This window comes from Micromonas commoda, chromosome 13, assembly GCF_000090985.2.
Source record: "Micromonas commoda chromosome 13, complete sequence".
Lineage (NCBI taxonomy): Eukaryota > Viridiplantae > Chlorophyta > Mamiellophyceae > Mamiellales > Mamiellaceae > Micromonas > Micromonas commoda.
Window position 1 is genome coordinate 38565 of NC_013050.1, and position 25172 is coordinate 63736.

The 25172-nt window shown below is 65.1% G+C and overlaps 12 protein-coding genes across 12 annotated transcripts; 4 read left to right on the forward strand and 8 right to left on the reverse strand.

The window, feature by feature from the left end:
- Positions 1 to 631: 631 nt before the first annotated feature.
- Positions 632 to 1537, reverse strand: MICPUN_63366 (predicted protein; the record flags this gene model as incomplete). Its single annotated transcript, XM_002505589.1, has 1 exon — positions 632 to 1537. The coding sequence occupies one exon, from the start codon at positions 1535 to 1537 to the stop codon at positions 632 to 634; it is 906 nt and encodes a 301-aa protein (XP_002505635.1).
- A 1409-nt stretch (positions 1538 to 2946) lies between these two features.
- On the reverse strand, positions 2947 to 4381 carry MICPUN_109320 (predicted protein). Its single transcript, XM_002505590.1, has one exon. The coding sequence runs from the start codon at positions 4369 to 4371 to the stop codon at positions 3007 to 3009; it is 1365 nt and encodes a 454-aa protein (XP_002505636.1). The 5' UTR covers positions 4372 to 4381; the 3' UTR covers positions 2947 to 3006.
- Positions 4382 to 4557: 176 nt separating this feature from the next.
- On the reverse strand, positions 4558 to 6282 carry MICPUN_63369 (predicted protein; the record flags this gene model as incomplete). Its single annotated transcript, XM_002505591.1, has 1 exon — positions 4558 to 6282. The coding sequence occupies one exon, from the start codon at positions 6280 to 6282 to the stop codon at positions 4558 to 4560; it is 1725 nt and encodes a 574-aa protein (XP_002505637.1).
- Positions 6283 to 6591: 309 nt separating this feature from the next.
- On the forward strand, positions 6592 to 9009 carry MICPUN_63370 (predicted protein; the record flags this gene model as incomplete). Its single annotated transcript, XM_002505338.1, has 1 exon — positions 6592 to 9009. The coding sequence occupies one exon, from the start codon at positions 6592 to 6594 to the stop codon at positions 9007 to 9009; it is 2418 nt and encodes an 805-aa protein (XP_002505384.1).
- A 144-nt stretch (positions 9010 to 9153) lies between these two features.
- Positions 9154 to 9804, reverse strand: MICPUN_72407 (predicted protein; the record flags this gene model as incomplete). Its single annotated transcript, XM_002505592.1, has 1 exon — positions 9154 to 9804. A coding segment is annotated over one exon (651 nt), but the record flags the coding sequence as incomplete, so codon positions are not given.
- Positions 9805 to 10375: 571 nt separating this feature from the next.
- MICPUN_92203 (histone ubiquitination protein) lies at positions 10376 to 11335 on the forward strand. Its single transcript, XM_002505339.1, has 2 exons — positions 10376 to 10698; positions 10861 to 11335. Exons 1-2 carry the CDS (start codon positions 10597 to 10599, stop codon positions 11215 to 11217), a joined length of 459 nt encoding a protein of 152 aa, XP_002505385.1. The 5' UTR covers positions 10376 to 10596; the 3' UTR covers positions 11218 to 11335.
- On the reverse strand, positions 11292 to 12485 carry MICPUN_63373 (predicted protein). Its single transcript, XM_002505593.1, has 3 exons — positions 12390 to 12485; positions 12167 to 12264; positions 11292 to 12027 (listed from the first exon to the last, which is right to left on the reverse strand). The coding sequence occupies exons 1-3, from the start codon at positions 12453 to 12455 to the stop codon at positions 11403 to 11405; spliced, it is 789 nt and encodes a 262-aa protein (XP_002505639.1). The 5' UTR covers positions 12456 to 12485; the 3' UTR covers positions 11292 to 11402.
- Positions 12486 to 13352: 867 nt separating this feature from the next.
- MICPUN_109321 (predicted protein) lies at positions 13353 to 15609 on the reverse strand. The gene has a single exon (XM_002505594.1). It carries the CDS (start codon positions 15409 to 15411, stop codon positions 14125 to 14127), a length of 1287 nt encoding a protein of 428 aa, XP_002505640.1. The 5' UTR covers positions 15412 to 15609; the 3' UTR covers positions 13353 to 14124.
- Positions 15610 to 15936: 327 nt separating this feature from the next.
- On the forward strand, positions 15937 to 16647 carry MICPUN_63376 (predicted protein; the record flags this gene model as incomplete). The annotated part of the gene is made up of 1 exon (XM_002505340.1): positions 15937 to 16647. The coding sequence occupies one exon, from the start codon at positions 15937 to 15939 to the stop codon at positions 16645 to 16647; it is 711 nt and encodes a 236-aa protein (XP_002505386.1).
- Positions 16648 to 18746: 2099 nt separating this feature from the next.
- MICPUN_63378 (predicted protein) lies at positions 18747 to 21015 on the forward strand (the record flags this gene model as incomplete). The annotated part of the gene is made up of 3 exons (XM_002505341.1): positions 18747 to 18810; positions 18935 to 19749; positions 20152 to 21015. 3 exons carry the CDS (start codon positions 18747 to 18749, stop codon positions 21013 to 21015), a joined length of 1743 nt encoding a protein of 580 aa, XP_002505387.1.
- Positions 21016 to 21163: 148 nt separating this feature from the next.
- MICPUN_87670 (ATP-binding cassette superfamily) lies at positions 21164 to 23446 on the reverse strand (the record flags this gene model as incomplete). Its single annotated transcript, XM_002505595.1, has 2 exons — positions 21164 to 21586; positions 21641 to 23446. The coding sequence occupies 2 exons, from the start codon at positions 23444 to 23446 to the stop codon at positions 21164 to 21166; spliced, it is 2229 nt and encodes a 742-aa protein (XP_002505641.1).
- A 142-nt stretch (positions 23447 to 23588) lies between these two features.
- Positions 23589 to 25061, reverse strand: MICPUN_109323 (predicted protein). The gene has a single exon (XM_002505596.1). The coding sequence runs from the start codon at positions 25052 to 25054 to the stop codon at positions 23648 to 23650; it is 1407 nt and encodes a 468-aa protein (XP_002505642.1). The 5' UTR covers positions 25055 to 25061; the 3' UTR covers positions 23589 to 23647.
- Positions 25062 to 25172: the final 111 nt, after the last annotated feature.

Consider the following 25172-nt stretch of genomic DNA (forward strand, 5'->3'; position numbering starts at 1 on the left):
CGAGGGGTTCGCCGGTGGTAAAGGAGGGAACGTCGTTCGCGTTCGCCGCCGGGGCGAGGTCGAAGCCGCCGGCGGCGGCGGGTGGTGCCGAGAACGGCGGCGGGGAGGACGCGGGGACGCGAAAGGGAGGACGGGGATCGTCGCACGCGGAGAAGCGATCGGGTTCGCAGGGTAAAAAACGGGTCGACGGCGAGGGAAAGAAGGGGAACAAGCGCGGGCAGGCGGGGGGCGGGGGGAACAAGGGCGGCGGCGGCGGCGGCGCTGGACGGGGTTGGGGCGCGGCGTCGTCCAAGCCGCTCATCGCGTCGTCCGCGAGCTTCGTTCCCGCGTCGGCGGTCAAGGCGGCGCCCTTTGTTCCTCTGAGCAAAATGCAAATCTCGAGCGGCGCTTCGGAACTCGCGGCGGCGGCGGCCAAGCTGAGCGTCAAGGCTCCCGCGTTCACGCCTCGCGCCGCGGCTCCGGAGTTTGTGCCAAAGTCAAAGGACTGACGAGAACGCCTGCGCGTCTTCGTGTGCGTATTCGGAGGCGACGAATGCTGTTAACCTTTAGAAGCTCGTCGGAAGCTGTCGTTTTGTCATTGAATCGTATTCATCGATGGGTCCCTCTCTCAAGTTGTCGTCGTCGTCGTTTCTCAGATGTCGATGAGGTTACCGGTCGCGGGCTGAGGCGCCTGCTGCTGCGTGGTGGGAGGTGGCTTCTGTTCGTCGCCGCCCTCGGCGAGCGACGCCGCGATGGCCGCGGCGATCATCGCCTCCTCCTCCGCGGCGGTGGCGGGCCGGCCGTCCTCGCCGGGGCGCGCCGCCGGGGACGGAGCCTCGGATGCGTTGACGTCGAGTCCGCCGAGGAGGTCCACGACCGCCGTTTCGTCCCCCCCCGGCGCGTCCCCCGCGCCCGATCCCGGGGGTGAGTACCCCCCCACCCCCCCTCCCCCCGACGCATCAACCCCGGGCTTCTCGCCGTCGCCGATGGCCGACACGAGCGACTCCGCCACCTCGATGCACTTCATCAGCAGCGATTCGCTGATGAGGCCCGCACCCCTCTCCACCGACCGCGCGAGGACGTTGAGGTGCTGCTCGCAGACCGCCCTCAGCTCCGAGAGCATCTCCGCCTCCTCCGGCGTCGGGTTACCGTCGTTCGCGGCGCGCATCTCGAAGAGCATCTCCGCCGCAGCCTCCGCTCCTTGAAGCCGCTCCGCAATCGCCACGTCGTTGTCGAGAGCGCCGTTGACTGTCGAGTCCCCGTTGAATCCCGGCGGGTTCACCCCGACCGCCGTCCTCTGTCCCTGTGTGCCGGGTCGAGAGGACGCGGCTGCCGCGGACCACGCGGGCGGCGCGTTAATGGAGCGCTCGATGCTAGCCATCCCCTGCTTGGCGGTTTTCGCGGCTTTGGCCATCCCGTCCTTGGCCATGTCCCGCATCTTGAGCATCGTCTCCTGCGCCCTGGCGTACATCGAGTTCGTGGGATACGTGCTGCTCTTGGCGCGCTGGGACGGGCCTCGGGGCGCGGGGACGTTCTGGTAGTGAAGCGCGCCCTCCATATCGTCCACAGCCTCGGCCTGTGCGTACATCGGGGACGGGTCTTGTCAGCATCTGAGGGGACGCGAGCCAAATTTGACGGCAAGATCTGGTGTGTCGCGCGCGGCTCGGTTTCGAAAGTCTCGGTTCGTGATGGATACTCGCCTGCTCCTCGCGCGTCAGCATGGCCTCGCTGCCATCGTTAAGGGGTGCGTAGCTCATGTCCGATACGTGCGCACGCGCGCGTCCAGAGTCTGGGGTAGGTCCGGACAGGCTGGCAGGATATTCTCAACCGTGACGGAAAATCGAATCGATGCGAAGGAGACTGCGGAGCGCCCGTGAAAAAAGCCACGACTGAGGGCACCCCCCTTCACTTCCTCTCCGCGCCAGCGCTTGACTCACGTCGCCATGGAAACGAGAAGCAAGAAGATCAAACGAGCCGACTTCTGCGTGCTCGATACGCTGATGCGGGACCTTCCGGAGGTGTTCGAGTCCCAGGTCCTGTCGAAGCTCGACGTCAAAGACCACGTCAACCTCGCGCTGGTGAACAAAGAGTGCAGGGACACGATATACAACCTCGAGCCCCTCCTGTTCTTGAGACTCTTACGTTATGCGCCAGAGCCAATGTACATTTTCGATTCAATATCCACCAGAAGGAAGAAAGATTTCTTGGAAAGACAGTATTATGCAGGTAAAGCGGGCCGCGTGGACGTGTTGAAGTGGCTTTGGAAGCACGGGTACCAGTATGTTTCCCCAGACACCGTTGCGGCAGCTGCAATATATGGTCACAAGCACGTGTTTGACTGGCTGTGTGAGCTCCCACATGACGTTAGAGAGTTTGATCTACCTCGGCCGTCTTATGAAGATACTTTACAAACTGCTCGCGTGGTTGATATCACTGGTGCCTGCAGCGGCGCTGCGGTAGGTGGTCACCTCGAACTTCTGAAATTTCTCGTGGAGCAAGGTTTCCCGGCAGTTCGTCCAACCTCTGACGACTACGACTATGGCGTAAGCAGAGCTGCTGCAGAATATGGACACATAAATATACTGCAATGGGTGCTAGACAATCATATCGAAGACTGGGATGAACAGGTGTGTCGACACGCCGCCGGAGGGGGCAAACTCGATACTCTTAAATGGCTGCGTGCGAACGGATGCCCATGGGGTGCGAGCACGTGTAAGGATGCTGTTGAGGGCAATCATCTGCAAGTTCTGCAGTGGGCCCACGAGAACGGGTGCCCGTGGAATGAGAGCGCTTTCATCGCGGTGCACACTGCGATTGGTCCGGATCGGAGTCCCCTTCCACAGTTATGCGTGCAGTATCTGATTCAGAAACGGTGCCCGGGCTGGGAGAAATACACTCGTGGGGGGCGCTACTACTCCATATACTCCATGAGCATCAGTGGGACATGGGACATGGAGCGGTACTACTGAAATAAGTTCGCACTGAAATAACAAGTCTACACAACACTCAACGCCTCACACCGACAACTCATTTGTCGAGCACGCTCATGGCCTTCGCGATGATCCCCACGGCTGCGTCCACCTCCTCCTCGGTGGCGACGAGCGGCGGCAGCAGACGGATCACGTCACCCGCGCCCGCTGTGAGGATCAGCAGCCCGTTCTTCCTGCACTCGCCCACCATGGGACCCGCCGGGCAGTCCAGCTGCACGCCCACGAGAAGACCCGACCCGCGCACCTCCTTCACGTGCCCGTTATCCTTCAGAGCCTCGCGCAGTCCGCTCCTGAGCTGCTCGCCGCGAGCCGTCACGTTTGCCAGAAAGTCTTCGTCCGAGACCTTGTCGAAAACGGCGTTTGCCGCGTTGCACACCAGCGGTCCGCCCGCGAACGTGGAGCCGTGGTCGCCGGGCGCCATGGCGTTCGCCACCTCCTGGGTGCAGAGGATGGCGCCGATGGGAAGGCCGCCCGCGAGGGGTTTCGCGACTGTCATGATATCCGGCGTGACGTCAACCGACTGGTGGCCCCAGAGGTAGCCGGTGCGACCGAGGCCGCACTGGACCTCGTCGAAGATCAGCACCGCGCCGGCCTCCTCGCAGATATCCTTGAGCCCCTGGAGGAACGCCTTGTCCGCCGGGAAGATCCCCCCCTCGCCCTGCACGGGCTCGACGAACACGGCGGCGGTTTTACCCTTGACGATTGCCTTTTTGGCGCTCTCCAGGTCTCCGTACGTCGCGAACGAGTGACCCGGGGAGAGGGGCTCGAACGGCGTCCGGTACTGCTTCTTCCAGGTCAGGTTGAGGGCGCCGAGGGTGCGGCCGTGGAAGCAGTTGGAGAAGGAGACCGTCTCCGTGGCCCACTGCGTGGCGTCCGGATCGGCGGCTTTCGCTCGCTGCATCTGCACCTTCCTGGCGAACTTGATGGCACCCTCGTTCGCTTCGGTGCCGCTGTTGCAGTAGAAGACGCGGTCGGCGAAGCAAGTGTCGACGAGCTTGCGCGCGAGGGTGGCGCCGGGTTCGGTGTGGTACAGGTTGCTGACGTGGCAGAGCTTGTTGGCCTGCTCGGTCACCGCCGCGACCCAGTCCGGGTCGCAGTGCCCGAGGCAGTTCACCGCGATGCCCGCGCAGAAGTCGAGGTACTCTTTGCCCTCGGTGTCCCACATCTTGCACCCGAGGCCGTGCGTGAACACCGGCGCGTCGAGAGTGCGGCCGTAGGTGTTGACCACACACTCGTTCTCGTCCTTGCGCACTCGGTCCGCGTCCACAGACGCGGGCGAGGGCGCGATGGCGGACCTGACCTGGAGGGGGCGGCGCTTACCCGCGATCGGGGGGCGGGCGCGGCCGAGCGCCGGTACCGGCGCGCGAAGGGAGACGGCGGCGGCGGCGGCGGCGTGCATCATCGTCGATACGCGGTGGGTGCGATGCGCGAGTGAAGGGCCTGAACGCGTCGCGTGCTCGGGCTCAGCCGACAGTGACGACGTCACGCGGAATCCGGCACCGCCAAAAAAACCCGCAGCGAGCTTCACGCGTTTTTCCAAGGTGATGAAAAAATTGACGGCGGGGCGCTACTCCCCCTTGTGATAGCGCTACTCCCCCCGCTTCGCCTTCTTCGCGAAGAGCTTACCTATGGCGCTCTCCCTCGGAGCCTTCTTCGCCTGTTCCCTCTTCGTCAGCAGCTCGTATATCTTGCGCACCCCCGAGCTCAGACCGAGCGTTTGCAGCTCCGTGGCGGTGACCCATCGCCACTCGCGGCCGCCAGCCGTGTCTCCGCGAGTTGGCGGTGCTTCATCGCCGTCGTCGTCCGCCGACGTTTCCCAAACCTCGTGCTGCGCCACGTACGTGTGCCGAACGTGCGAGAACGTGTGCGTCACCTCCCCTAAACCCACCCTCGATTTGGAGAACTTCCCGCTCGACCCACAGCTGTGCACGACGTCCGCACAGCTGGCGTAAAAATCCGGGTCGCCGGGCTCCAGGTTATCCGGCACATTCGCCGACGGAAACTCCCAGAGCCCGCCCAGCAGCCCGCCCTCGGGGCGACGCACGAGCAGGAACGACGAATCGGCCGGGCCGGGCACGCCGTCTCTCCTCCCTCCTTTACGCTCGACGACTCTCACCGCGACGCGTTCCTCCCGCTTCTCGGGCTTCTTCTCCTTCTCCGGAAGGTCCGTCACCTTGAACCCACTCGAACCCGCGGACTCCAGCGCCGCCCCGGCGCACCCCACCCGAAGCGGACATTGGCCGCACGCGGGCGCCTTGGGCGTGCACACCGTCGCGCCCAGCTCCATCATCGCCTGGTTAAAATCCCCCGGTCGCGTTGAATCATCGATGAGCCAATCCGCGCATAATCGAACCGCCTTTGCGGCGTCCGAGCTCGGCTTTGCCGCGTCCCCCCCGCCCGTCACGGCCGCGAGCCTGGTGCACACCCTGATGACGTTACCGTCCACCGCCGCCACCGGCTCGTCGAACGCGATGGACGCGATGGCGGCGGCGGTGTAAGGACCGACGCCCGGGACGTTCGCGAGTCCCTTCGCGTCATTCGGGAAAATCGTGTCACAGTTGTCCACCACGTGTCTCGCGCCGTCGAGGAGGAAACCGGCGCGTCGGTAGTACCCCAACCCCGCCCACAGCTCGTTCACCTCCTCCCGCGTCGCGCTCGCCAGGGAGCTGACGTCCGGCCACCGTTCCGTCCACCGGAGCCAGTATTGGGCCACGCGTTCGATCTGCGTCTGCTGCGACATGATCTCCGACACCCACACGCCGTACGCGTACTGGTCGCGCGGGACGTTCGTCGGGGCGCCCGTCTCGTCGCACCCGGCCCAGTACTCCTTGGGTTCACACCCGTCGCCTCCCTGTGGGCCCGGCGGGGGCGGGGCGTGATGCGAGTGAAAGTTGCGCCTCCACGGGAGGATCCTGTGCGATTTGTCGTACCACGCGAGGAGCTCGTCCCTTAGGCGAGGGGCGTCGTCCCTGATGGACGCGAGCGACGGGTGCTTGCCGATGAGGTCCTCGATGTCCTCCGTCGGTGACCTCGCCGGGGCCTTGGCCTTGGCCTTCGCGGCTTTCGGGGACTTGTTGCCGTTCACGCGCTTCGGCGACGGTGGGACGGCCATGGCGACGAGGTGAGCGCGCGGCCGGGATCGGGCAACCGCGATTGGGATCTGGCGGGAAAGGAAGACGTGCGAGGGACGGAGCGCGATATCCCGGGGTGGATCTCTCGGCTCGGCGGCGATGGGGGTTCGTCGCTTTACGAGCGATGCGGTGAGACGTTGCAGGCGCGGTCGGAGCGCGCGGATCGGTCCCAGCGCGTGCATGGGAGTGGCCGAGGTACCTCCATCTTTTGAACCTGGTCGAGACGGAGATCGCAGCGAGCTGAGAAATCTTCGCGACAGGGGACCGTTTTCACGCTCGCGACCGGAAGCTTCCTGCTCGCCACATCTAGCCGCGCCGCGACTCAACACGCGCGCGAGCGCACCGTTGGGACCCTCCCGCGGTCGATACACAGTCGCGGGTCGCTCCGAGGTCGAGGATACCCTCGGTGCATCCCCATCACGCGCCGCAACTCCCGGGGATCGGGGGGACGTAAAAACCAACAGTCTCGGAGGCGTTCGTGACCGGGTGACATGGGTAAGAGGAGCAAGCGTCACGTGCGTTTAAGCTCGGCCGCGGCGGCAGCGCAGGCTGGCGGGGCGTCAATGACCGCCGCGGAGGTCGTGCACGCGTTCAAACACGCCATGGCCCACTCCCTCGGGCCCGCTCCGCCCCAATCGGCGCGCCCGGGGTCTAAACGCATCGCCGAGAGGAGGGCGCTCGCCACATCCGCCAACGTCCGGGTCGGAGCCGCGCCGTCCCCGGTCAAGGCCGCCGCCTCGAACGGGGTCAAGCCCGTCAGGACGATCAAGCCGCCGTCGAAGAAGGCGATCACATCGCTCACGCGGCACGCGTCCGCTCCCATGCTCCCGACCGCGGTCGCGACCGTGGGAGCGCATCCCCGCGAGTCGTCCAAGGAAAACGACGCGCACCAACGTAAAACCACCAAAAACTACGCCAAGCTCAGGGACATCGTCACCGCGGACGGTTCCGACCTCGGCGTGCTCCGGTCACCCCTTCGACGCATCGACGCATGCAGCGCCGGCGCCAAGCCCCACAACGCCAAGACGCCGTCCGCCGGGAAAACCCCGTCGAGGCTCCGACGAACCGAGAGCGCCTCGAAGACCCCGGCGGCGGCGGGTGGTGACTCACCGGGCGCCGCCGACTGGGACGACATCGACGTATCGGTCGTAACGGTCACCCCCGCGCCGAGCTCGGGAGCGGACGCGGAGATGGAGAGCGAGATTGGCGCGGTCGTCGCCCTCGCGGCGATGTCCGGGGGCAAGGAGGCGCCGGCGATGGCGATGTCGGGAGGGGGCGTGGACGCGGGCCCGCCAAACCCGAGACGGTCGGTTTTCGTGCCCGCCGCGACGCCGTTTCGAGCGCCCGCGCCGGTTCAGATGACCCCGCGATGCCCCCCACCGCCGTCCTTCTTCGAGTTTAAACGTCCGTCGCCCGTTTCGTCTCCCTCGCTCGGGGTAGAAGACGAACCGTCAGCGACGCCGGGCCCGGGTCCGCTGGGCAAGCGTAAAACGTCGCCGACGACTCGAAGCGTCGTTTCGACCGATATCGCGACCGACCTGGAGGCTGCGCGCGCCGCCGTCGCGCTCGGTCGTTGGCGCGCGGCGTACGCCGTGCGACAAAGCGAACGGCGGTCCGAGCGACGCGCGGAGCGCCTCGTGTCCCTGCTGAGGGAGCAGGCTGGCGAGTTTGACGCGCAGTCTGCCAAGTTTCGGGAGAAGCTCTCGGGCGCAAAGTCCGAGTTGAGGGACGCCAAGGGCAGGGAGGAGGAGCTCAGGGCGGCGCTCACCGCCTCGCAGATGGACGTCGACGACCTCACGGAGCTCGTCGGTAGCGTGACGAGAAAATCGGCCAAGACGGCGTGGAGGCTCGCGGCCCGCGCGGGCGTGGAGAGATGTAAGCGCATCAAGGTGGAGGAGGAAGTCGCCGCGTCTGCCCACCGGCGCCGTATGGACAAACAGTCTGCCGAGGAGGATCAGGCCGCGGTCGATAAGCTCAACGACACGCTCGGCGACGTATCGAGGGCGCTCGCGGCGACTCGCGCGGAGCTCGAGGTGGCCATGGCGGCGCAGGTGAAGGGGGAACTGAAGGACTCGCTCAGGGCGAAGGTTGCCGAGGAGCTCAGGCGCGAGTTGAGGGAGTCGACGATGGCGGAACTTCGCCGGGAGGCTCGCGAGGAGGCTGAGGAGGAGCGACGCGTCGCGGGTGGGTACGCGCGACTCGCCGCCATAGGAGCCGCGGCGGCGAGGGCCGGCGGGGGCATGGTGACGCCAGCCGCGGCGCTCGGCGCGCCCTCCTTTCCGCCGTTTTCAACCGGATTGCAAAGCTCCGGAATGCTCCGGACCCCGGGAAACGCGTTCGGCGGCGCGATGCACCCGTACGCCCGGATGTTTCCAGACGCGTCCGGACGAATCCCACCCACGCGGCAATCTCAACAATCGATGATGACGGCGCCCGACCCGGAGCCGTCGCCCAAGGAGCGGACGGCGGCGGCGGTGGACGAGGCTGACATCGCCGCCGCCGTCGCCGTCGTTCGCGAGTGCGATCGCAAGGTTTTGGGCGCGGCGCTCGGGCCCGGTGTCGAGTACACGCCCTCGGAGCAGCTCGCCACGCTCGCGCTGCAGACCGCGGCCAAGTCCCGCTCGCCCCTCAACGTCCTCAAGGGCGTGGACCCCGGACGCCTGGTCCGCGTGCACGAGCGAGCGATGGAGGCGTTGGCCGTGTCGGTTGAGGAGACGGCTCGAGACCTGTTCTCGCCCATCACCGCGTTGACGCCGAGCCTCGCGGGGGGAAGCGTGACCGCGACGGTGGTTCCGCCGATTGGCGCGGGGGAACGGAGGGACGGGCACGAGCTGAACACGTCGAGGGAGAGGGAGGCGAGGGGGAACGCGAAGGGCGGATGGGGCGCGTGGCTCAACTTCTCCGTGTGACGCGCTCATTCTGGATTTTCTCAATTCAATTTTAAAGGTTGTTCCGCGCGCGCGTCGTCACTCGCCCCGGTCTTCGCCTTTCTCGTCGTCCGCCTTACCCCCACGAACCACGCTCGGCGCGCTCGGCATCTCCACCTCGCCAAACACCGGCGAGAGCGCCGTCGCCGCCGCGATCGCCGCGAATATTCCCGCGTTTTGATACAAAGGAGTCAGGTCCTCCGGCTGCCTGACGTACAGGGGATAAAACCCGAACATTCCCACCCACGGCACCCATATGGCGCAAAACACCCACGTCCACGCGCTCACGCCTCCCCGCGCCACCGCCCCGAAGAGGAACCCGCCGCTGGTGACCGCGATGAGCGAGAACTCGCGCTGCTGTTGACTCAAACCCGGCACAAACTTGCACCCGCCTTTGGCCAGACATCCCCTCAGCGTGTCCGCCGCGGTGTACACCGCGGGCGCCAAACCCTCCTCGTCGGTGTAGTACTTGTTACCGTACCGGCCCCTTATCTCCTGGAACACGTTCTTTGGAACGACGTCTCGCAGCGACGAGGTGTCGTAGTAAAACTCGATCACATTACCTTTGAACTCATCCGCGGTCATCAAGATCGTCTTCCTGTCCGCCGCGAAGTACTTGAACAGCTGGTCCACGCTCGGGTACTCCGATCCGTACCCGGTGACGACCCGCAACTTCCACCCGGTGTCCCTCTCCAGCGCCACGAGCGCATCGGAGAGCGCGGCGGCTTCCTCCGCGTCAAACGTTTTCGCGTAGTCCAGGAGCACCTGGCCCGGTCGACGCGGGACCTTAGCGTTGCGTCCCGGGCCGTCGGTATCGTCGTTTCGAACCACGACTTCGGTGGTAGGCGACGTGTCGTCCGGTGCGAACGTCTCGGCGACAGCCTGGGTGGGCGCGACGGTAAGAACGAGCGCTGCGAGCGTCGCTGCCGTCGCTGCGGCTACATTCTCAAGGCGCCCATGCTTGCATTGAACCTTCGCTGCGCTGACCCGTCGAAGGGGTGCGCTCGCGGGCTTGGATACTCGCGCGATGCTCTGGTGCGTGCGTGCCGCCAACGCGAACGCGCGTTGGGTCGTCGAGAGACCGCTCATGCCTGCGTGAGAGCCCACTGCCGGGAGCGGGGGTCGGATGATGACTTGGCAAAGTGGAGCGCCAATCAAACGCGAGGAAAATCGTTGCGCGGTTAATACCAAACACGATAAATCATGTCACTATGTTTATATTCAGATCTTCACGCTCGCGTCGTAATTCGCCAAATCTGACTCGTCAGCGCCTCAAAAAATGATTCGTGGCACCCCCCTTGCTTAGTATTTGAGCTCGAAAGGATCTTCTCGAAGCGGACGTCTTTGGCGCACCGGCGGGGGGAGGCGACAGTCGCATCCAGTCGCATCTAGCCGCCAGCGCGCGACCGAGGGGTAGTCGAGGGCGTTCAGAGCGCCTCGAGCTCTAGCGGAGGCCGTCGTCGGCTCCGGGAGTGTGTGCGCCACAACACCACCCTCCACGCACAGTCTAACCGGCGCGCCTTCTTCAACCGCCGGAGAAACGAGGAGAGGGCGAGCGAGGTAGGCGCCATGAGCACACCCGCGCGCAAGCGTCTCATGCGAGACTTCAAGAGGCTGCAGAAGGACCCGCCCGCGGGCATCAGCGGCACTCCCACGGAGGCCAACATCATGGTACGAGCCCCTGCCCGTGAACCGCGTAGGGCTGAGTCATCAGATCTCTCCGCGCCCCGTTCACCGAAACGGAGGCGCGTCACGCCACCCTCCCGTCTCCGTCGCGTTTCTTCACCTCACGCCTCTGACGTTCCGCCACCTCGTTCCACCCACCGAACGCAGCTGTGGCAGGCGGTCATCTTCGGACCGGAAGACACCCCGTGGGAGGGGGGCACGTTCAAACTCAACCTGACGTTCTCGGAGGATTACCCGAACAAGGCGCCCGTGGTGAAGTTCGAGAGCAAGATGTTCCACCCGAACATATACAACGACGGGGGCATCTGCCTCGACATCCTGCAGAACCAGTGGTCGCCCATCTACGACGTGAGCGCCATCCTGACGTCCATACAGAGCCTCCTCTGCGACCCGAATCCCAACTCGCCCGCCAACTCCGAGGCGGCGCGGCTGTACAGCGAGTGCAAACGGGAGTACAACAAGAAGGTGCAGGAGGTGGTGGAGCGGTCGTGGACCGAGGTTTGACGACGTACGTACGCGCGCGAGCGGTGTCGACACTTAGAGACGAGAGCGTGCGCGCCGCTCGAAGGGACAGGCGCTTAACTTTTAGGACGAACGATTTTAAAAGACGATTTTTACGAGTCTCGCGCTCGCGCCGGAGCGAATCGAGTTGGCCTAAATGTTGATTACTCGCGTCTTCTAGTCGATGTCTACACGGGAGGCGGCGCGAACTGCGGCGGCAGCGCGCCCGGCGGCGGCGGCGGCGGCAGGTTACTCGCCGGCACCGCGTATCCCCCCGTCCCTCCAACCGGCGCGGCGGCGTCTGCCCGGCTCGGCGCGGGTCCGTTTTTGAAGTACACCTGAAGCGTGTACACCTTCTTGTCCGGCTCCCAGTGGGAGAAGTACTTATCGTCGCCCCTCTTGTCCACCTCCGCGTTGGGCACCTTGAACGAGATGACCTCGTACGGTTCCGCCGCGAACATCACGTACTGGTACTTCTTATCCCACGCCTCAACCTTCTGCTCGTACGAGCTCATGAACCGGTGTCTCGGCTTGCACCCGTCCTCAATCTCGGGGTAATCCACCTGGAACAGCAACGATCGCTGCCTGGTGTCGTGATCGAACTGCTTCGTGACCCTGTACCCCGGTCGACCGATCTTGACCGTCTTCCGAGGCGCCGGTCGGGCCTTTTTCGCGGCGGGCAGCGCGCCCGGATTCTCCGCCGCCTCCCTCGCCGCGCGCTTGGCGAGGTTCTGCTGGTGACGCTTACCCTGCGTGTGCGCCAGGTAGTTGCCCTCGTTGCCGTGGATGGTGAGGCACAACTTGCACTCGTAGCTGATGAGACGCGGGATCGTTAGAGACGATTGGTGGGTGTGAGGTCAGTCCACGCGCGGCGTCGAACGGGCTCGGGCCTAACCCTAAACGCGTGCGTCGTTGGTGGCAAATTTGGCAAATGGCGGGGTTTGGGTCGTACCTTCCGAGGTGGTTTCGCATGAAGTACGGGTCCTTCGCGAGGTCGATCGTCTCCAGCGCCAGTCTTCGGAGCCTCTCCCTGCGGTCGATGGCCTCGTGCTGCGTAGAAAGAGCGGGATGGGGAGGTTCAGGGAAGGCTCGATCGGGCGGGCGAGGGAAGAGGCGGCACTCGAGCGCTGCTGATTCGACCGGTCGGGAGATTGGGGCTCGGACGCGGGTCTCACCTGCGCGGACGCGACGCCGGCGCCGCCGATCTTGCTCCCGTGCTCGCGGGCATCCATAAACGACATGGCGACCCGCTCTGTTCGTTCAACCCTCCGTCCAAGCCGCTCCCCGCGAAGGGAAAGAGTGGCGAGCGATTCGGCAGGGCGAGAGGCGATATTATTTACTTGTACAAGCATTTCTTCGTCTCGTCGAGCCGAGCTTTTGGACCGCTTTTGCTCTCAGCTTTTTCGTCGCACGGAATCAGGGTTTGGAGGGTTTGGAGAGCGGTTTGAAGATGCCGCGCTCTGATTGGCCAGTCGCAACTCGATCCACGAAAGCGCTCTTTCGGCAACCACCCCCGGGAATCGGGCAGTCGGATCCGCGCCCCCGTGCCGGTCGCGAACTCTTAGCTCCACGCACACGATGAGCACCACCGTCTCGGCGATCGCCGCGTCGGCGCGCGTCGCCCCCGGCGCCAACCCCGGCCGCTCCGCGCCCCGCGCGACCACCGTCCGGGCGGCGATGACCAATTCCGCTCCAGCAGCCCGATCGGCAACCCTGCAGCGTTCGACGGGAGCCAGCCTCCGCGTCGGATCTTCCTCTCCCGCCCCTCGCCGCGGCGTCCTCGTCGTCGCCAACGCCAAGAAGGGCAAGAAGGGCAAGAAGGCCCCCGAGCCCGAGCCCGAGCCCGAGCCCGAGCCCGAGGACGACGAGGAGCTCCTCGACCGGGACGACGATCGCGAGGGCGACGACGATTTCCTCGCCGCCGGAGCCGAGGACGACGAGGACCTCGAAATCGACGCCGAGGCCGACGCCACCGTCTCCGACGCGTCCGAGCTCATGCCCGCCGAGGCTGAGGAAGAAGCCGGCGTCCTCTCCACCGCCGTCGGCTACGTGCAGAACGCGGTGGCCAACCCGGCGGTGAGAAACCTCGGGATCCTCGGCGGCGTCGTCCTGGCGGGCTCGTTCGCGCTGAGCGTCTACAACGTGTACATGCGCTACAACAGCTCGAGGTCCAAGCGCAAGCGCCAGGTGAACAAAAACGTCGTCGTCGTGGAGCGCCTCCGCGACTTCTTCCCGGAGAACCGCGACTCCCTCACGAAGGGGCACATCCGCGGCTTGCAGGGCAAGACGGGTTTCAAGCCCGAGGAGATCTTCCGAAAGTACATGAGGTACAAGCTCAACGAGGAGGCGTTCAACGTCGACTTCGTGGCGGACGTGCTGGCGCTGAAGCGCGCGTGCGACCTCGACGGCAACGCGATGAAGTCGGTGCTCATGGAGACTGGCGAGCGCATGGTGAAGAAGTACGGCATACTCATGCGCGACGTCTCCGACATGGGCAGCGCGGGCGTGCAGCGGAAGGTGGACGGGTGCTCCATGTTCGCGAAGGTGATGTACCTCGCGGACCTGGACGAGTTCATCCCTTCGTCCGAGGGTAAGGCTGTCCAGCAGCGGCTGAAAGAGATTTTTGGCGCAACGGATGAGGACTACGAGAAGCTTCGCATCTCGGCTCTCGGCTCCGAGAGGGTGGACATCAGCGTGCTCGAGGCGATGATCACGGATAAGACGTCCGGGGATGCGAATGCGAAAGAGGGGGGTGAAGAGGGGAGTGACGAGGGCGGCGAGCCCCCCGTCGCGGCGTGAAGGAGACACCGCGAGTGAGGACGGCGTCGCGTCAATCAAATTTTTATAATCTAAACAGAGAAAGCCTGTACGTCCGCCTGTGCGTCCCTCGGCGCCCCGCGTCGTTAATCTTCAGAACCAAAAGTTGAGCGAGAACGACGGCGTGAGCGCGCGGACGTGGTGCCACCACCCCTTCGGAATGAAGAGCGAATCGTCCGGCCCGAGCACGGCGACGAGGCACTTCCCGTACGCGTTCGCGAACTTTGGAAACTTTTCCAGATCCGGCTTCTCCGCGTCGATCGGCGAGAACTTGTTGTACGAGCCGTTGCCGCCCCGCGTCTCGACGTGAAAACACGCGTCGCCAACCTCCGGCGGCCACAGCCGCACGAGCTTGTGCCCGCCGATCTGGCACAAGATGTTGTTCGCCTCGTCCGTGTGCAGGTGCGTCGTCGTGTCGAAGGTTCCCAGCCACGCGTTGGCCGCGGCGACCCGGCCCATGCACTGCTCGGGGACCGAGAAGTGCTCCTGCAACCCCGCGCACTGGTGCAGCAGGCTGTGCTGCGACACGTACCCGACGGCACCGGCCGGCCCGCCCCGTCGCCTCGCGGGCGTGTCCAGGCTGTCGTCCGCGGTGGACAGAAAGTCGTCTATAAACGTACGCAGACGCATCCACCGACTCGTCCCGCCCGCGCCGTCCGCGGTTCTCCGCCCAACCTCCACGGGCACGCACGCGTCGCCGAACTGTTCCCTCAGCCACCCGAGGTCGCAGAAACTCCGTGCGGCGACCCATTCGTCTCTGGCGCCGATGCCCTCGATCACCACGGGCGCCGCGGTTCGCAGGTGTTCGTTGTAAAACGCCGCCGCGCCGCATTTGTCCGCCTTTTTCCTCGGCACCTCGGCGCACGGGTCCGCCTCCCTGTTCGTCATCACGAACACCTCGTTCCCCATGTACTTGGACGGCCGCGGCATCAGCGCCCAGGGCCTCAGACCGGGCGGGTACTCGGCGCCGTCGTCTGCCGCTCTGAGCGCCGCCGTCTGAGCGGCGGCGGCGGCGTACATCGTCCCGACCCACGCGTGCCGCCGGGCGCCCGATCCGGCGTCGCGCCCGTCGTCGTCGGGCGCGGCGGTGTGCGTCGCGTGCTCGGATAGGAGCACGGCGGCCTCGATGCCCTCCAGCGGGGAGCGCGCCATGGCCTCGAGGCACTTGATCCCGCGCGCCGTGAGGATGCACTCGTTGAGCAGGCTCGCGTCGTCGTCGTCGGTCGACTGCAGCGCGTCGACCGCGGCGGCGATCACCTCGGACGCGCCCCCGTCCGATGACCCGCACTCGCGAAGCGCATCGCGCAGCCGCTCCATGTGTCCTCGCCGCTCGCATCTTCGCGCCAGGTCTTGGACCGCGTCCAGGAGCTCGCGCGTCATCGCGTCGCGGTCGAAGGGCGCATCGGACGACCACGCGAAGCGCGCGGACGCGAAGAAGGGATGCGAAGACGCGCGCGGGGGGGGCGCGTTTTGGGGCGCATCGGGCTTCGGAGCGGCGGCGGCGTCGTTAGCCCCGAAGAGACCCCAGGCGTCATCGCCGCCGCTTCCCGAAGGGATCGCGGAGGCGGTCCCCGCGCGTCCGCTCAGCATCGTGTGCACGGGACGGGCGCACGAATCTCTCGATCTTACCGAAGTTGGTCCGAAGTTACATCTTACCGAAGCGGGCAGGTCACTCTCCCCGCGCGACTCCGGAGTTGCCCGGTCGACTCGACAATGTCCTCCACGCTCGCTCGCCGCGCGCGTGACCTCGTCGCTCTCGCCTCGCGCGCGGCGGCGTCCGGAACGGCCGTCCGCGCCCCGCCGGTTTCGTTCGCCGCGTCGGCACCCTATCCGCAGTCGACGCTTCGCCATCGCGGAAGGGGATTCGCGTCCTCCGCCGCGGCTTCTTCTCCGGGTTTATACGAGATGCGCACGTACGTCATGCACCCGGAGTGGCGCGAGGCGTACCTCCACACCGCCGAGAGGGCCCTGGGTCCCACCGGCGTCCTGCGCAAGTTCCACCCCGGCTTCCTCGGGTTCTGGATCACGAACACGGGGGGCGACGTGAACGAGGTGATCCACCTGTACCACTACGCCGACTACGACGAACGCGAGGCGGTGCGCTGGCGCATGAGCCGCGACAGCGAGTGGGGCGGGTTCGACATCGAGACCCGGCCGATGATTAAATCGCACAGGAGCGAGATCTTCCTGCCGGCGACCAAGGCGCTTTCGGCCGCGGGCGTCGACGACGCGCTGGAGCGATTAAAAAAGATGGCTGACGTCTCCCGAGTCGGAACCCGAGACCCTGGGGTGTACGAACTGCGAACGTACCAACTCGAGCTCGGGTACAGCCCGATCCCGAAGCTCATCGACGAGATGGCGACGGGGTTGCCCAGTAAGCTGAGGTCGGACGCAGCGGGGCTGGGTGAGCTGGCGTGGATGGGGTACAGCGACGTGGGCAAGTTGAACCAGTTCGTCGAGCTGTGGAGGTATCCCAGCTTCCAGGATCACATCAGGGTGAGGGAGGCGGCGAGGGGCGCGGCGGAGTGGAGAGAGTGCATCGGGAGGATCGCTCCAATGGTGCAGATGTTCGACACGCGACTCGTCAAGCCGGCGACGTTCTCGCCCATGCAGTGATCAAGGGCTTCAGAGTAACCACCTTCAAAGTAACGCTCAGAGCTCGTCGGATTTGTAGTGAGCCTTCCTGACCTCGAAACCCTCCGGCGGCGACACCTCCACCCCCTCGCGCCTCTTACCGTCGCCGCCCGCCATCTCCCCAAAGTCGCCCCGCAGCTCGAACGGCACCTTACCCCGCAGCCTCGTCTCCGCGGCTCGCCGCAACGCGTTGAGCGCGTCGACGACCAAGAGTTTCTCCCGAAGCCGGCACCGCACAGCCTCCCGCGTCTCCCCGGTGACTGCGAGCCGCCCCGCACCCTCGGCACCCCCATCCTCGGCACCCTCGACGGCACCCCCATCCTCGGCACCCCCATCCTCGCTCGCCAGTCCGCGTCGCAGGATGGCCTCGTCCTCGGCGTCGGACGTCGGGTACGCGTCCAGAATCGCCGCCGCCGTCTCGTACAGACTCGCCAACGCCGCCGCCTCCGAGTCTTCGCTCACCATCTTCGTAACGCTCGTAACGCCCGTTTCGCGGATATCAACCGCCAGCTTGTGAATCTCGGCGTCCGTCGCGGTCGCCACGCGGACCGCGCATTCGAGTTCGCGCGTCGGTCCGTCGGCGGTGAAGGCGTACTCGCGAGGGTCCCCGCACCCGTCGATCATCCTCCTCCGATGATTAATTGCGGCGGCTCCTTCCGACGACGCCTCGCCCCCGTTCGCGTCGGCACCGAGCAGCGAGTCCGTCGGGAGCGACAGCGAGAGCCGGTCGCCGCGGTTCCGTCCGGGTCCGACGGTCCCGAATCGCGCCAGCGCCTCCGCGTCGGTCATCCGCCCGACTTTCTCTGTCGAGTACCTCGTCTTTTTTTCTGTTTTCGTCTCGAGTACGTCCATCGAGTTTGCGTTTGTCTCTCTCGGCGCCCGGTTGCACGCCAGCTCCGTCCCCGGCGCCCCGGCCGCCGCCTTGACCACGAGCGTCGCGCCGTCCTCGTGAACGGTCACGCACGGCGCGGTACCCCTCGGGTCGTGCGGCATCAGGTGCGCGATGGGGACGAGCGCGGCGGCGAGCCGCGAGGTTTTGGCATCGCCTTTGGCTTTTTTGGCTCTGTCTTCGGCTCTGTTTTTGCGGCCTTCGTCGTCGGCTCGGTACAAGTCGTCGACGGGGATGCGAACCGACGCGGCGTGGACCATCGCGAGCGCCTCCTCGAACGCTCTCGGGTTGAAGTACTCTGCAGAAAACTCCGTCGGTCGCTTCCGGACGCACAGGGTGTCCAGCGCGAGCCACCCGCGGGCGTAATCGTCGCGCCACGCGGCGAGGAGATCGCCGGCTCGAGTTTCTCGCAGCGCGGCGTCCGCGTCGGAGCCCCGCGGCATCTTCCCGACGCGCGCGCCCGACGGCGGATGCGCGTACATCGCGTCGATGAATGCGGCGTGCGGCGACGCGTGAGACGCCGATCGTTCTCGGAGGATTATCGCGGCGAGCGCCCACTCCGGGTCTAAGGATGCGAGGCGGTTCAGACAGGCCGGCCCCGCCGCTTCGGAGGGGGCGATCATGACCGCGCTCGACGGTAGCCGAAACACCTCCGCGCCGTTTGGGACCTCCGCCTCCTTGGCGTACATTGCCCTGCTCCCGAACCTCGAGTCGGCGACGTCGGAGTCCTCGCTCGACGCGACGAAAGAGTACACGCCGACGCCCGCGAACGCCCCGCCCTTCTCGGAGATCCATCGCATCAGGTTGACGTCGGTTGTCGTCGGGAAGCCGCCGGCCGCTTCCGCCGACGCGCCGGGGTTCACCGCGGGAGAGGGCGCCGCCGCGTCGCCGGCATCGTCCAACGCGACGGATGCCGACGCGATAAGCGCGAGCGTCGCGAGGACCACGCGCGCGACGCGCATGGTCGCACTGCTTCGAGCACCTGCGATCTTGTTAGTTTCGATCGACTGACTCTCTGCGCCGCAGGCCGGGCAAAGGCCTCGGCGGGCCCATGAGCAGATCACTGTCGAATTCCGCTGATGACGTGGAGAAAATCAAACGCGGCCAAAAAATCACGTTATGCCAAACAGCAGCGCATTTGAACCACTTCAGCTGACGCGCGCCGTCGTACTTCACCTCAATCACTCCCAACATGGCCATCACCGCCGAGAAGGCCTGCAAGGCCTCGCAGATTATGAACCTCCTCTTCGCCACCGGTGCGAGCCCCGCCGGCATTTCTCCCCAAAGTCCCGTCGCCCGCACCGCGAATTTGCCGCCCATTTTGTCACGTCATGCGGATCAATCGCCGCATCTCACCGACCGACGCGTCCTATCCGACAGGGATGATGTTCTTCCCGACCAAGATGATGGAAGGCTACAAAGCCGGTACCTTCAAGGGTGACGGCAACACCTTCTTCCTGTTCGCCATGGGCATCTTCGGCCTCAGCATCATGGGCGCGGCGGTGACCAACTCCACCATGATGCGCCCCTCCGCGTCCAAGAAGGCTCAGGGCGTGCAGTGCCTCGCCAACTGCATGTACTGGACGATGTTCCTCCTGAGCGACGGCTCCAAGGCGGTCTCGGGTTCCATGCCCAAGGCGTTCTCCGGCGACGCCCTCCCCCAGATCTATGGCAACTTGGGCCTCTTCGCGGTCTTGGCGGTGGTGAACTACATGGGCTGGACGTCCGCCGGCTCGCCGATGCCCGATACCTCCAACCTCGTCCCGTCCGGCGCTCTCAAGACGACCCTCATCGCCAACTTCGTCAACCTCGGTTTCTTCGGCATCGGATGCAAGTTCTTCACCGAGACCTTCATCGACATGTACGTCCCCGGCGTCGTCGCCGGCATCAACAAGGGATCGCCCGACGCCATGGAAGCCATCTATCTGATCATGTCCAACGCGGGCATGTGCATGCTGATGAACATCGTCTCCGCGCTCATGGTCCTCGCCGCCGAGCCCGGTAACGCCGACACCAACTACCGCATCCAGCGCGCTTGGTTGTACACCAACTTTGTGTACCTCGGGATGCTCTCGAGGGAGAACGTCGTCGCCGCCGCCACTGGCTGGCCGCAACCAATGTTCGTCGCAACCTTCGTGCAGTCCTTCGCCGTGACCTTCTTCAGCGCCACCGCGCTCGGGGCGTACCCGATCAAGGTCACCAAGTCCGCCTAAAAGCACGCGCGCGAGCGTTTGAATATAATTTTAACGACACGAAAGCGCATCCGCGGTCCGCAGAGGACCGGCCAAATTTCCATTGTTATTTTTCAACGCTCTAAACTCGCGCGTCCAAAAGATTCGCTGATCAAAAGGGAATCCACGTCAGAATTTCGGTCCAATTTGGATCCGCCGGCCACGTCCGCGCACTCTGAACTCCGTCGCGCCGTCGCACTGCAACCGCCTTTTCGCTTCAAATGGTCACGGTTACCGCTGAAAATGCCTGCCTCCTCACGCAGATCGTCTCCATGATGTTCATGACCGGTGAGTGTCCCACGCAGCTAGGGCCATTTCGCGCGCGCATTTTCGTCGCCCCCAAAAAGTTGAACCCTCGCTCAACAGATGTTCTACCCGTTCTACAACTCAGGCTTTTGTTTCTTCCCCGAGAAGATGATGGAGGCCTACAAGGGCGACACGTTCTCCGGCGACGGTAAGACCCTGTTCATCTACTTCATTGGCATGATGGGCACCATGATCGGCCATGCCGCGATGGTGAATGCCACCATGAGGCTCCCCACCGCCAAGAAGGCAGCTCGCGGCGTGTGCTGCCTGGGCAACGCCGTGGCCTGGACGTTCTTCATCATCCTCGACGGCCAGCTCACCTTCAACCTCCGCATCCCCGGCATGATCAATGACCTCCCCAGCGCGTTGCCCAAGGACGGCATGATTGCCAACCTGGTCGTCTTTGCGGTCATTGTCGGCGTCAACTACCTCGGCTGGAAGGAAGCTGGCTCACCGATGCCCGACACCTCCTCCCTCGTCCCGTCCGGCATCCTCGCGACTCCCCTCAAGCTCATCATCGTCGATGCCCTGTTCTGGGGCGTGGGCGCGTGCTTCGCGCCGTCCATGATGATGGACCAGTACCTCCCCGGCGCCATGGGGAAGGCCGGCAAGGCGCAGGATATGATCTGGATGATTCTCGAGCGCATCGGCTTCCAGTCGCTCCTCTCCACGATCCACACGATCATGACCCTCGCCGCGGTGCCCGGCGACGCGGACACCAACTACCGCATCACGCGCTCCTACGTCTACCGCAACATGTTTTTCCTCGGCTACATCTCCAGGGACAACGTCATCAAGAGCTGCACCGGGTGGAGCTTCCCACTCCAGGCTACCAACTTTTTCCAAGCCATGGGAATCACCTTTTACGCCGCTTCCCAGCTCGGCGCGATCGGCATCACCATCAAGAAGGGCAAGTCGGCGTGAATCCATCCGTCCGCCGCCGTCGATCCAAACACGTGTACTATACAAATCGGAGGCTGCCGTCGCCGCGAGCGCGTAAACGTACTTTCGTTTCATGCAACGAACTTGTTTTCTTCACCAGAGACTAAGCGTTTACCCGGGGGTCTAACGCTCACGCATCCGCGAACGACAGCCTCTGCGAGTTGACCAGCGCGCTGTACACCCCCCCCTCGCGCACCGACAGCTCCGCGTGCGACCCAAACTCTACCACCTTCCCCTTCTCCATCACCGCGATGGCGTCCGCGGCTTGCACCGTCGCCAGCCGATGCGCGATGACCAGCGTCGTCCTGCCCCGCATCAGTCGCTCCAGCGCGGACTGCACCGCCGCCTCCGACCTCGCGTCCAGCGCGCTCGTCGCCTCGTCGAGGATCAGGATCGGCGCGTCCTTGAGGATGGCCCTGGCGATGGCCACGCGCTGACGCTGCCCGCCGGACAGCGCGCCGCCGCCTTCGCCCACGGGCGTATCGTACCCTTCGGGTAACTCGACGATGAAATCGTGCGCGTTGGCAGCCTTGGCCGCGGCGACGATCTCGTCCTCGGTGGGCACCCCGTGGGCACCCCCGTGGGCACCCCCGTGGGCACCCCCGACGGAGCGGCCGACCGCGCCTGCCCTGCCGTACGCGATGTTCTCGCGCACCGTCCCCGCGAACAGCTTTGGCTCCTGGCCCACGAGGGCGATGGCGTCGAGCCAGTCGACGCTGTCGAACCCCTCCGCGAGGTTCACCCCGCCGACGGCGACGGTCCCGGCGTCCGGTTCGTAAAACCGGCATAGGAGCTGCGTCACCGTGCTCTTCCCCGCGCCGCTGCTGCCCACGAGCGCGGTGGTCTTCCCGCGACGCAGCGTGAGGTTCACGCCCCTCAGGACGTCCGAGTCCGTCCGCCCCGGGTAGGCAAAGTACACGTCTTCCAGCGTCACGTCACCGGATCTCGCCGCGTTCCTCGCGCGGTTCGCGCGCGATTGCGCCCACCCGACGACACCCTCGACGGCACCCCCATCCTCACCACCCTCGTCCTCGTCCATCGTCACGTCCACGCGCTCGATCCGTGTCACCAGCGACGGATCCGGGACCGATTCAGTCACGAGCGACGTGGCACGTTTCAGCGCGGAATTCGCGGCGTTTGCGTCGGCGAGGGTGTTGACCACGCCCTGCGTCGCGAAGATGAGCCCGAACGTGTACCCCACCGCGGCGATTAAGGACCCCACGGGCACCGCGCCCGTCTTCACGAGCCATCCTCCGAAAGCGTAGAGGGTGATCAACGAAGCGTACACGCATCCGCGGTTGGCAACCTCGAGCCCGGCTCTCGCGTTGGACACGTCAGCTCCCGACGCCCTGGCCTTGGCCACGTCCTCCCCGAACCTTAAAAACGCGAGGGCTTCGCCGCCGAAGGAACGGACCGTGCGCACGGCGCCCAGCGTCGCGGACGCCGCCGCGGACACCGCTCCCTGCGCCGCGGCGTCGGCGGCGAAGAGTTTCCCGTTTTTGCGATTGAAGACGGCGGTGACGGCGGCGAGTGACACGACGCTGAAGCCGAGCACGGGCGCCAGCTTCGGCGCGATGCGCCACAGCACCGCCAAGGTCCCGAGGCACTCGCCGATCGCCCTGAACCCGCGATCGCGCGATACGTTGGCGGCGACGAGGGTGCGAACGGTTCCGAGTTCCACGGAGAGGGTCGCCGCGAGCTTCGCCGTTTGATTCCGGTCAAAGAACTCGATCCTCTGCACCAACAGCGCCCTGAACAGGTCCTCCCTCAGCCTCGCCACCACCTCCTCGCCCACCGCGCACACGTTCCTGACGTAGAAGAACGTCAGCACGGGTTCCATGACGTATATGAAGGTTATGGACGCGAGGAGCTTCGGGAACTGCGCGTCGGGTCGCTGGCCGATGAGCACCTCGATGAGCCTGGACGAGAGCACCGGGGCGGAGAGGAGGAGGCCGGTGGCGAAGGCCATGGATAACGCGGCGATCATCACCCTGGGCCATCGACGCCGCACGACTCTCCACACCGCCGGGATGAGGTCGAGGGACTCGCCGAGGGAGAGCCTGGCGCGCTCGCCCGCCTCGAACCTCGCCTTATCCTCCGCCGTCGAAGTCGCATCTCGTCCATCTGCCGGTGCGCTCGCGTCGAATGGGAGGTCCCGCGCAGCGATGCGGGGCTCCTCGGGGTCCGACGCGGCGATCGCGCGCGTCCGCACCCTCCTCGTCGAACGCGCACACACGCGGCGCGCGCGCACCGCGACGGAAGATCGCGACGGAGCGGCGGCGGTTTGCGCGCATCGGCTCGTCCGCCAAGGCGCGCGCACCGCCGACAATACCGGCACGGCTGTTCGCGGCCGGCGGGACGCGATCGCGGCGCGCGCGCCGACGGACGCCGCGGCTCTGATCGCGAGGGGCATCGATGCTCGCGATGGGGTCGGGTTCGATGGCGTGCTGGCGATGCGGGCGCGGGCCGGAGTGGCGGTCGACGGGCTGATGAAGGTGCCGATTTACTTCCGGGTGACGTGGCTGGCGCTCAACAACTCTCAACACCTTTTCTTTGCTAAAACACGCGTCGTCGTCCAAAATACAGCTATCCACCCTCTAGATCGGGGCCCACCCTACTCGCACTTGATCGCCTTGTAGATGTGCATCACGAACAGCTTCGACGCCCTGAACCCGATGTTCCCGAGCATCAGGAAGAACCCGTAGCAGATGGTCCACATGTACCCGAAGAAGAAGCTCGTCTGCATGAACCCGCTCATGTCGCTCCTGGCGTAGTAGTAGTAGAAGCAGTAGCCGTAGATGAAGCACCCCGTGCTGCCTCCGCACAGCACCGCCCGCCACCACCACTCGTGGTCCTCGACCGCGAGCTGGAAGTAGGTCAGCGCGATGGTGATGAACGCGGTCACGATGACCAGGATGATGAACACGATGAACAGGATGCTGTAAATCGTGTACACCTTGTGCCCCCAAACGCTCGCGAATATGTAGTACAGCTCGATGTAAATGGCGGAAAAGGGCAGGAAACCCGCCATGACCATCTGGGGAATCGTGCTCCTGTACCACGGCAGCTGCGGGATCTCGCGCGGGTACTTGGTCGTCCTGCACGGCGCGTTAAACTCGCCCTTCGCATTTTTCCCCGCGATGCCGCCGAGCACCGTCAGCGGAAACGTGACGAGCGCCCATATGACGATGATGACGCAGATGGTGCCGAAGGGCAACGCGGCGGTGCTCCTGTACGCGATAGCCACGGTGTTCAAAAAGGAAAACACGATGAACATGGGCCCGCAGAAGAGGAAGCCGGTGAGCAGCACGTTGCGAACCCAGTTTTGTCCCCCCATCAGCCTGTAGTTGTTCGCCGCCACGTACCCGGCGATGCCCGCCGTCAGCGCGTACAGCACGATGCACGCGGTGAGCAGCGCGCCGCGGTTATACGGGTAGAACACCCCAACGAGCGCTAGGACAAAGACGAAGAGGACCATGGCGAAGAGCTGCGTGCCCGTGCCGATGACGGCGCAGAAGAGGGAGACGTGTCGGGGGAAGCGGAAGACGTCGCCGTGGATGTACTTCCAGCCCGTCTCCTCAGCCTCCTCGAGAGAGGCGTCGTCGTCCCTGGTGTACTTCAGAAAGTCGTTCTTGAGGACGCGCATCAGGATCGTGGCGAGGAAGCCGGTGAGCAAAAGCACGGTGACGCACGAGTTCACGATGGAGAACCAGTGGATCTCCAGGTGCTGCGGCAGGAACGAGTACCTCGAGTACTTCTCCATCCTGCGATCGAACGGGATGTGCGTCTCCTTCCACTTAACTGAGTACGAAAACTCGACGTCGACGCTGTGCTCGTCGGTGATGTCCACCGTTCGAAGCGGGTCGGTGGAGACGTTGATCTCGATGACGCGGTCGCCGTTGTACGCGATGTCGAAGTGCACGTGGGTGAAGAGGTAGTATCGCATCTCCGGGGAGCCCGGCTTGAGGATCTTCTCGATCTTCCCGATGAATCCCCAGATGGGTAGGTCGTCGTAGTACATCTGGAAGTAGTAGTCGTCCTTCACCGCCTTGCGAAAGCGCTTGAGGTCCTTCGCGCCGAGGGTGCGGTGGCAGAGCGATTCGTTATCGCGGTCCACGCGGAAGGGCACCGAGTACGGC

Bases quoted from the DNA above. Each gene is read 5' to 3' on its own strand.
- MICPUN_109320 (XM_002505590.1), bottom strand. From the start codon at position 4,371: ATGATGCACGCCGCCGCCGCCGCCGCCGTCTCCCTTCGCGCGCCGGTA.
- MICPUN_92203 (XM_002505339.1), top strand. From the start codon at position 10,597: ATGAGCACACCCGCGCGCAAGCGTCTCATGCGAGACTTCAAGAGGCTG. The intron at 10,699-10,860 runs GTACGAGCCCCT...CACCGAACGCAG, and splicing joins CCACGGAGGCCAACATCATG to CTGTGGCAGGCGGTCATCTT.
- MICPUN_63373 (XM_002505593.1), bottom strand. From the start codon at position 12,455: ATGTCGTTTATGGATGCCCGCGAGCACGGGAGCAAGATCGGCGGCGCC. The intron at 12,265-12,389 runs GTGAGACCCGCG...CTTTCTACGCAG, and splicing joins CCGGCGTCGCGTCCGCGCAG to CACGAGGCCATCGACCGCAG. The intron at 12,028-12,166 runs GTACGACCCAAA...GCGTCTCATCAG, and splicing joins ATGCGAAACCACCTCGGAAG to CTACGAGTGCAAGTTGTGCC.
- MICPUN_109321 (XM_002505594.1), bottom strand. From the start codon at position 15,411: ATGACGCGCGAGCTCCTGGACGCGGTCCAAGACCTGGCGCGAAGATGC.
- MICPUN_109323 (XM_002505596.1), bottom strand. From the start codon at position 25,054: ATGTACTACGACGACCTACCCATCTGGGGATTCATCGGGAAGATCGAG.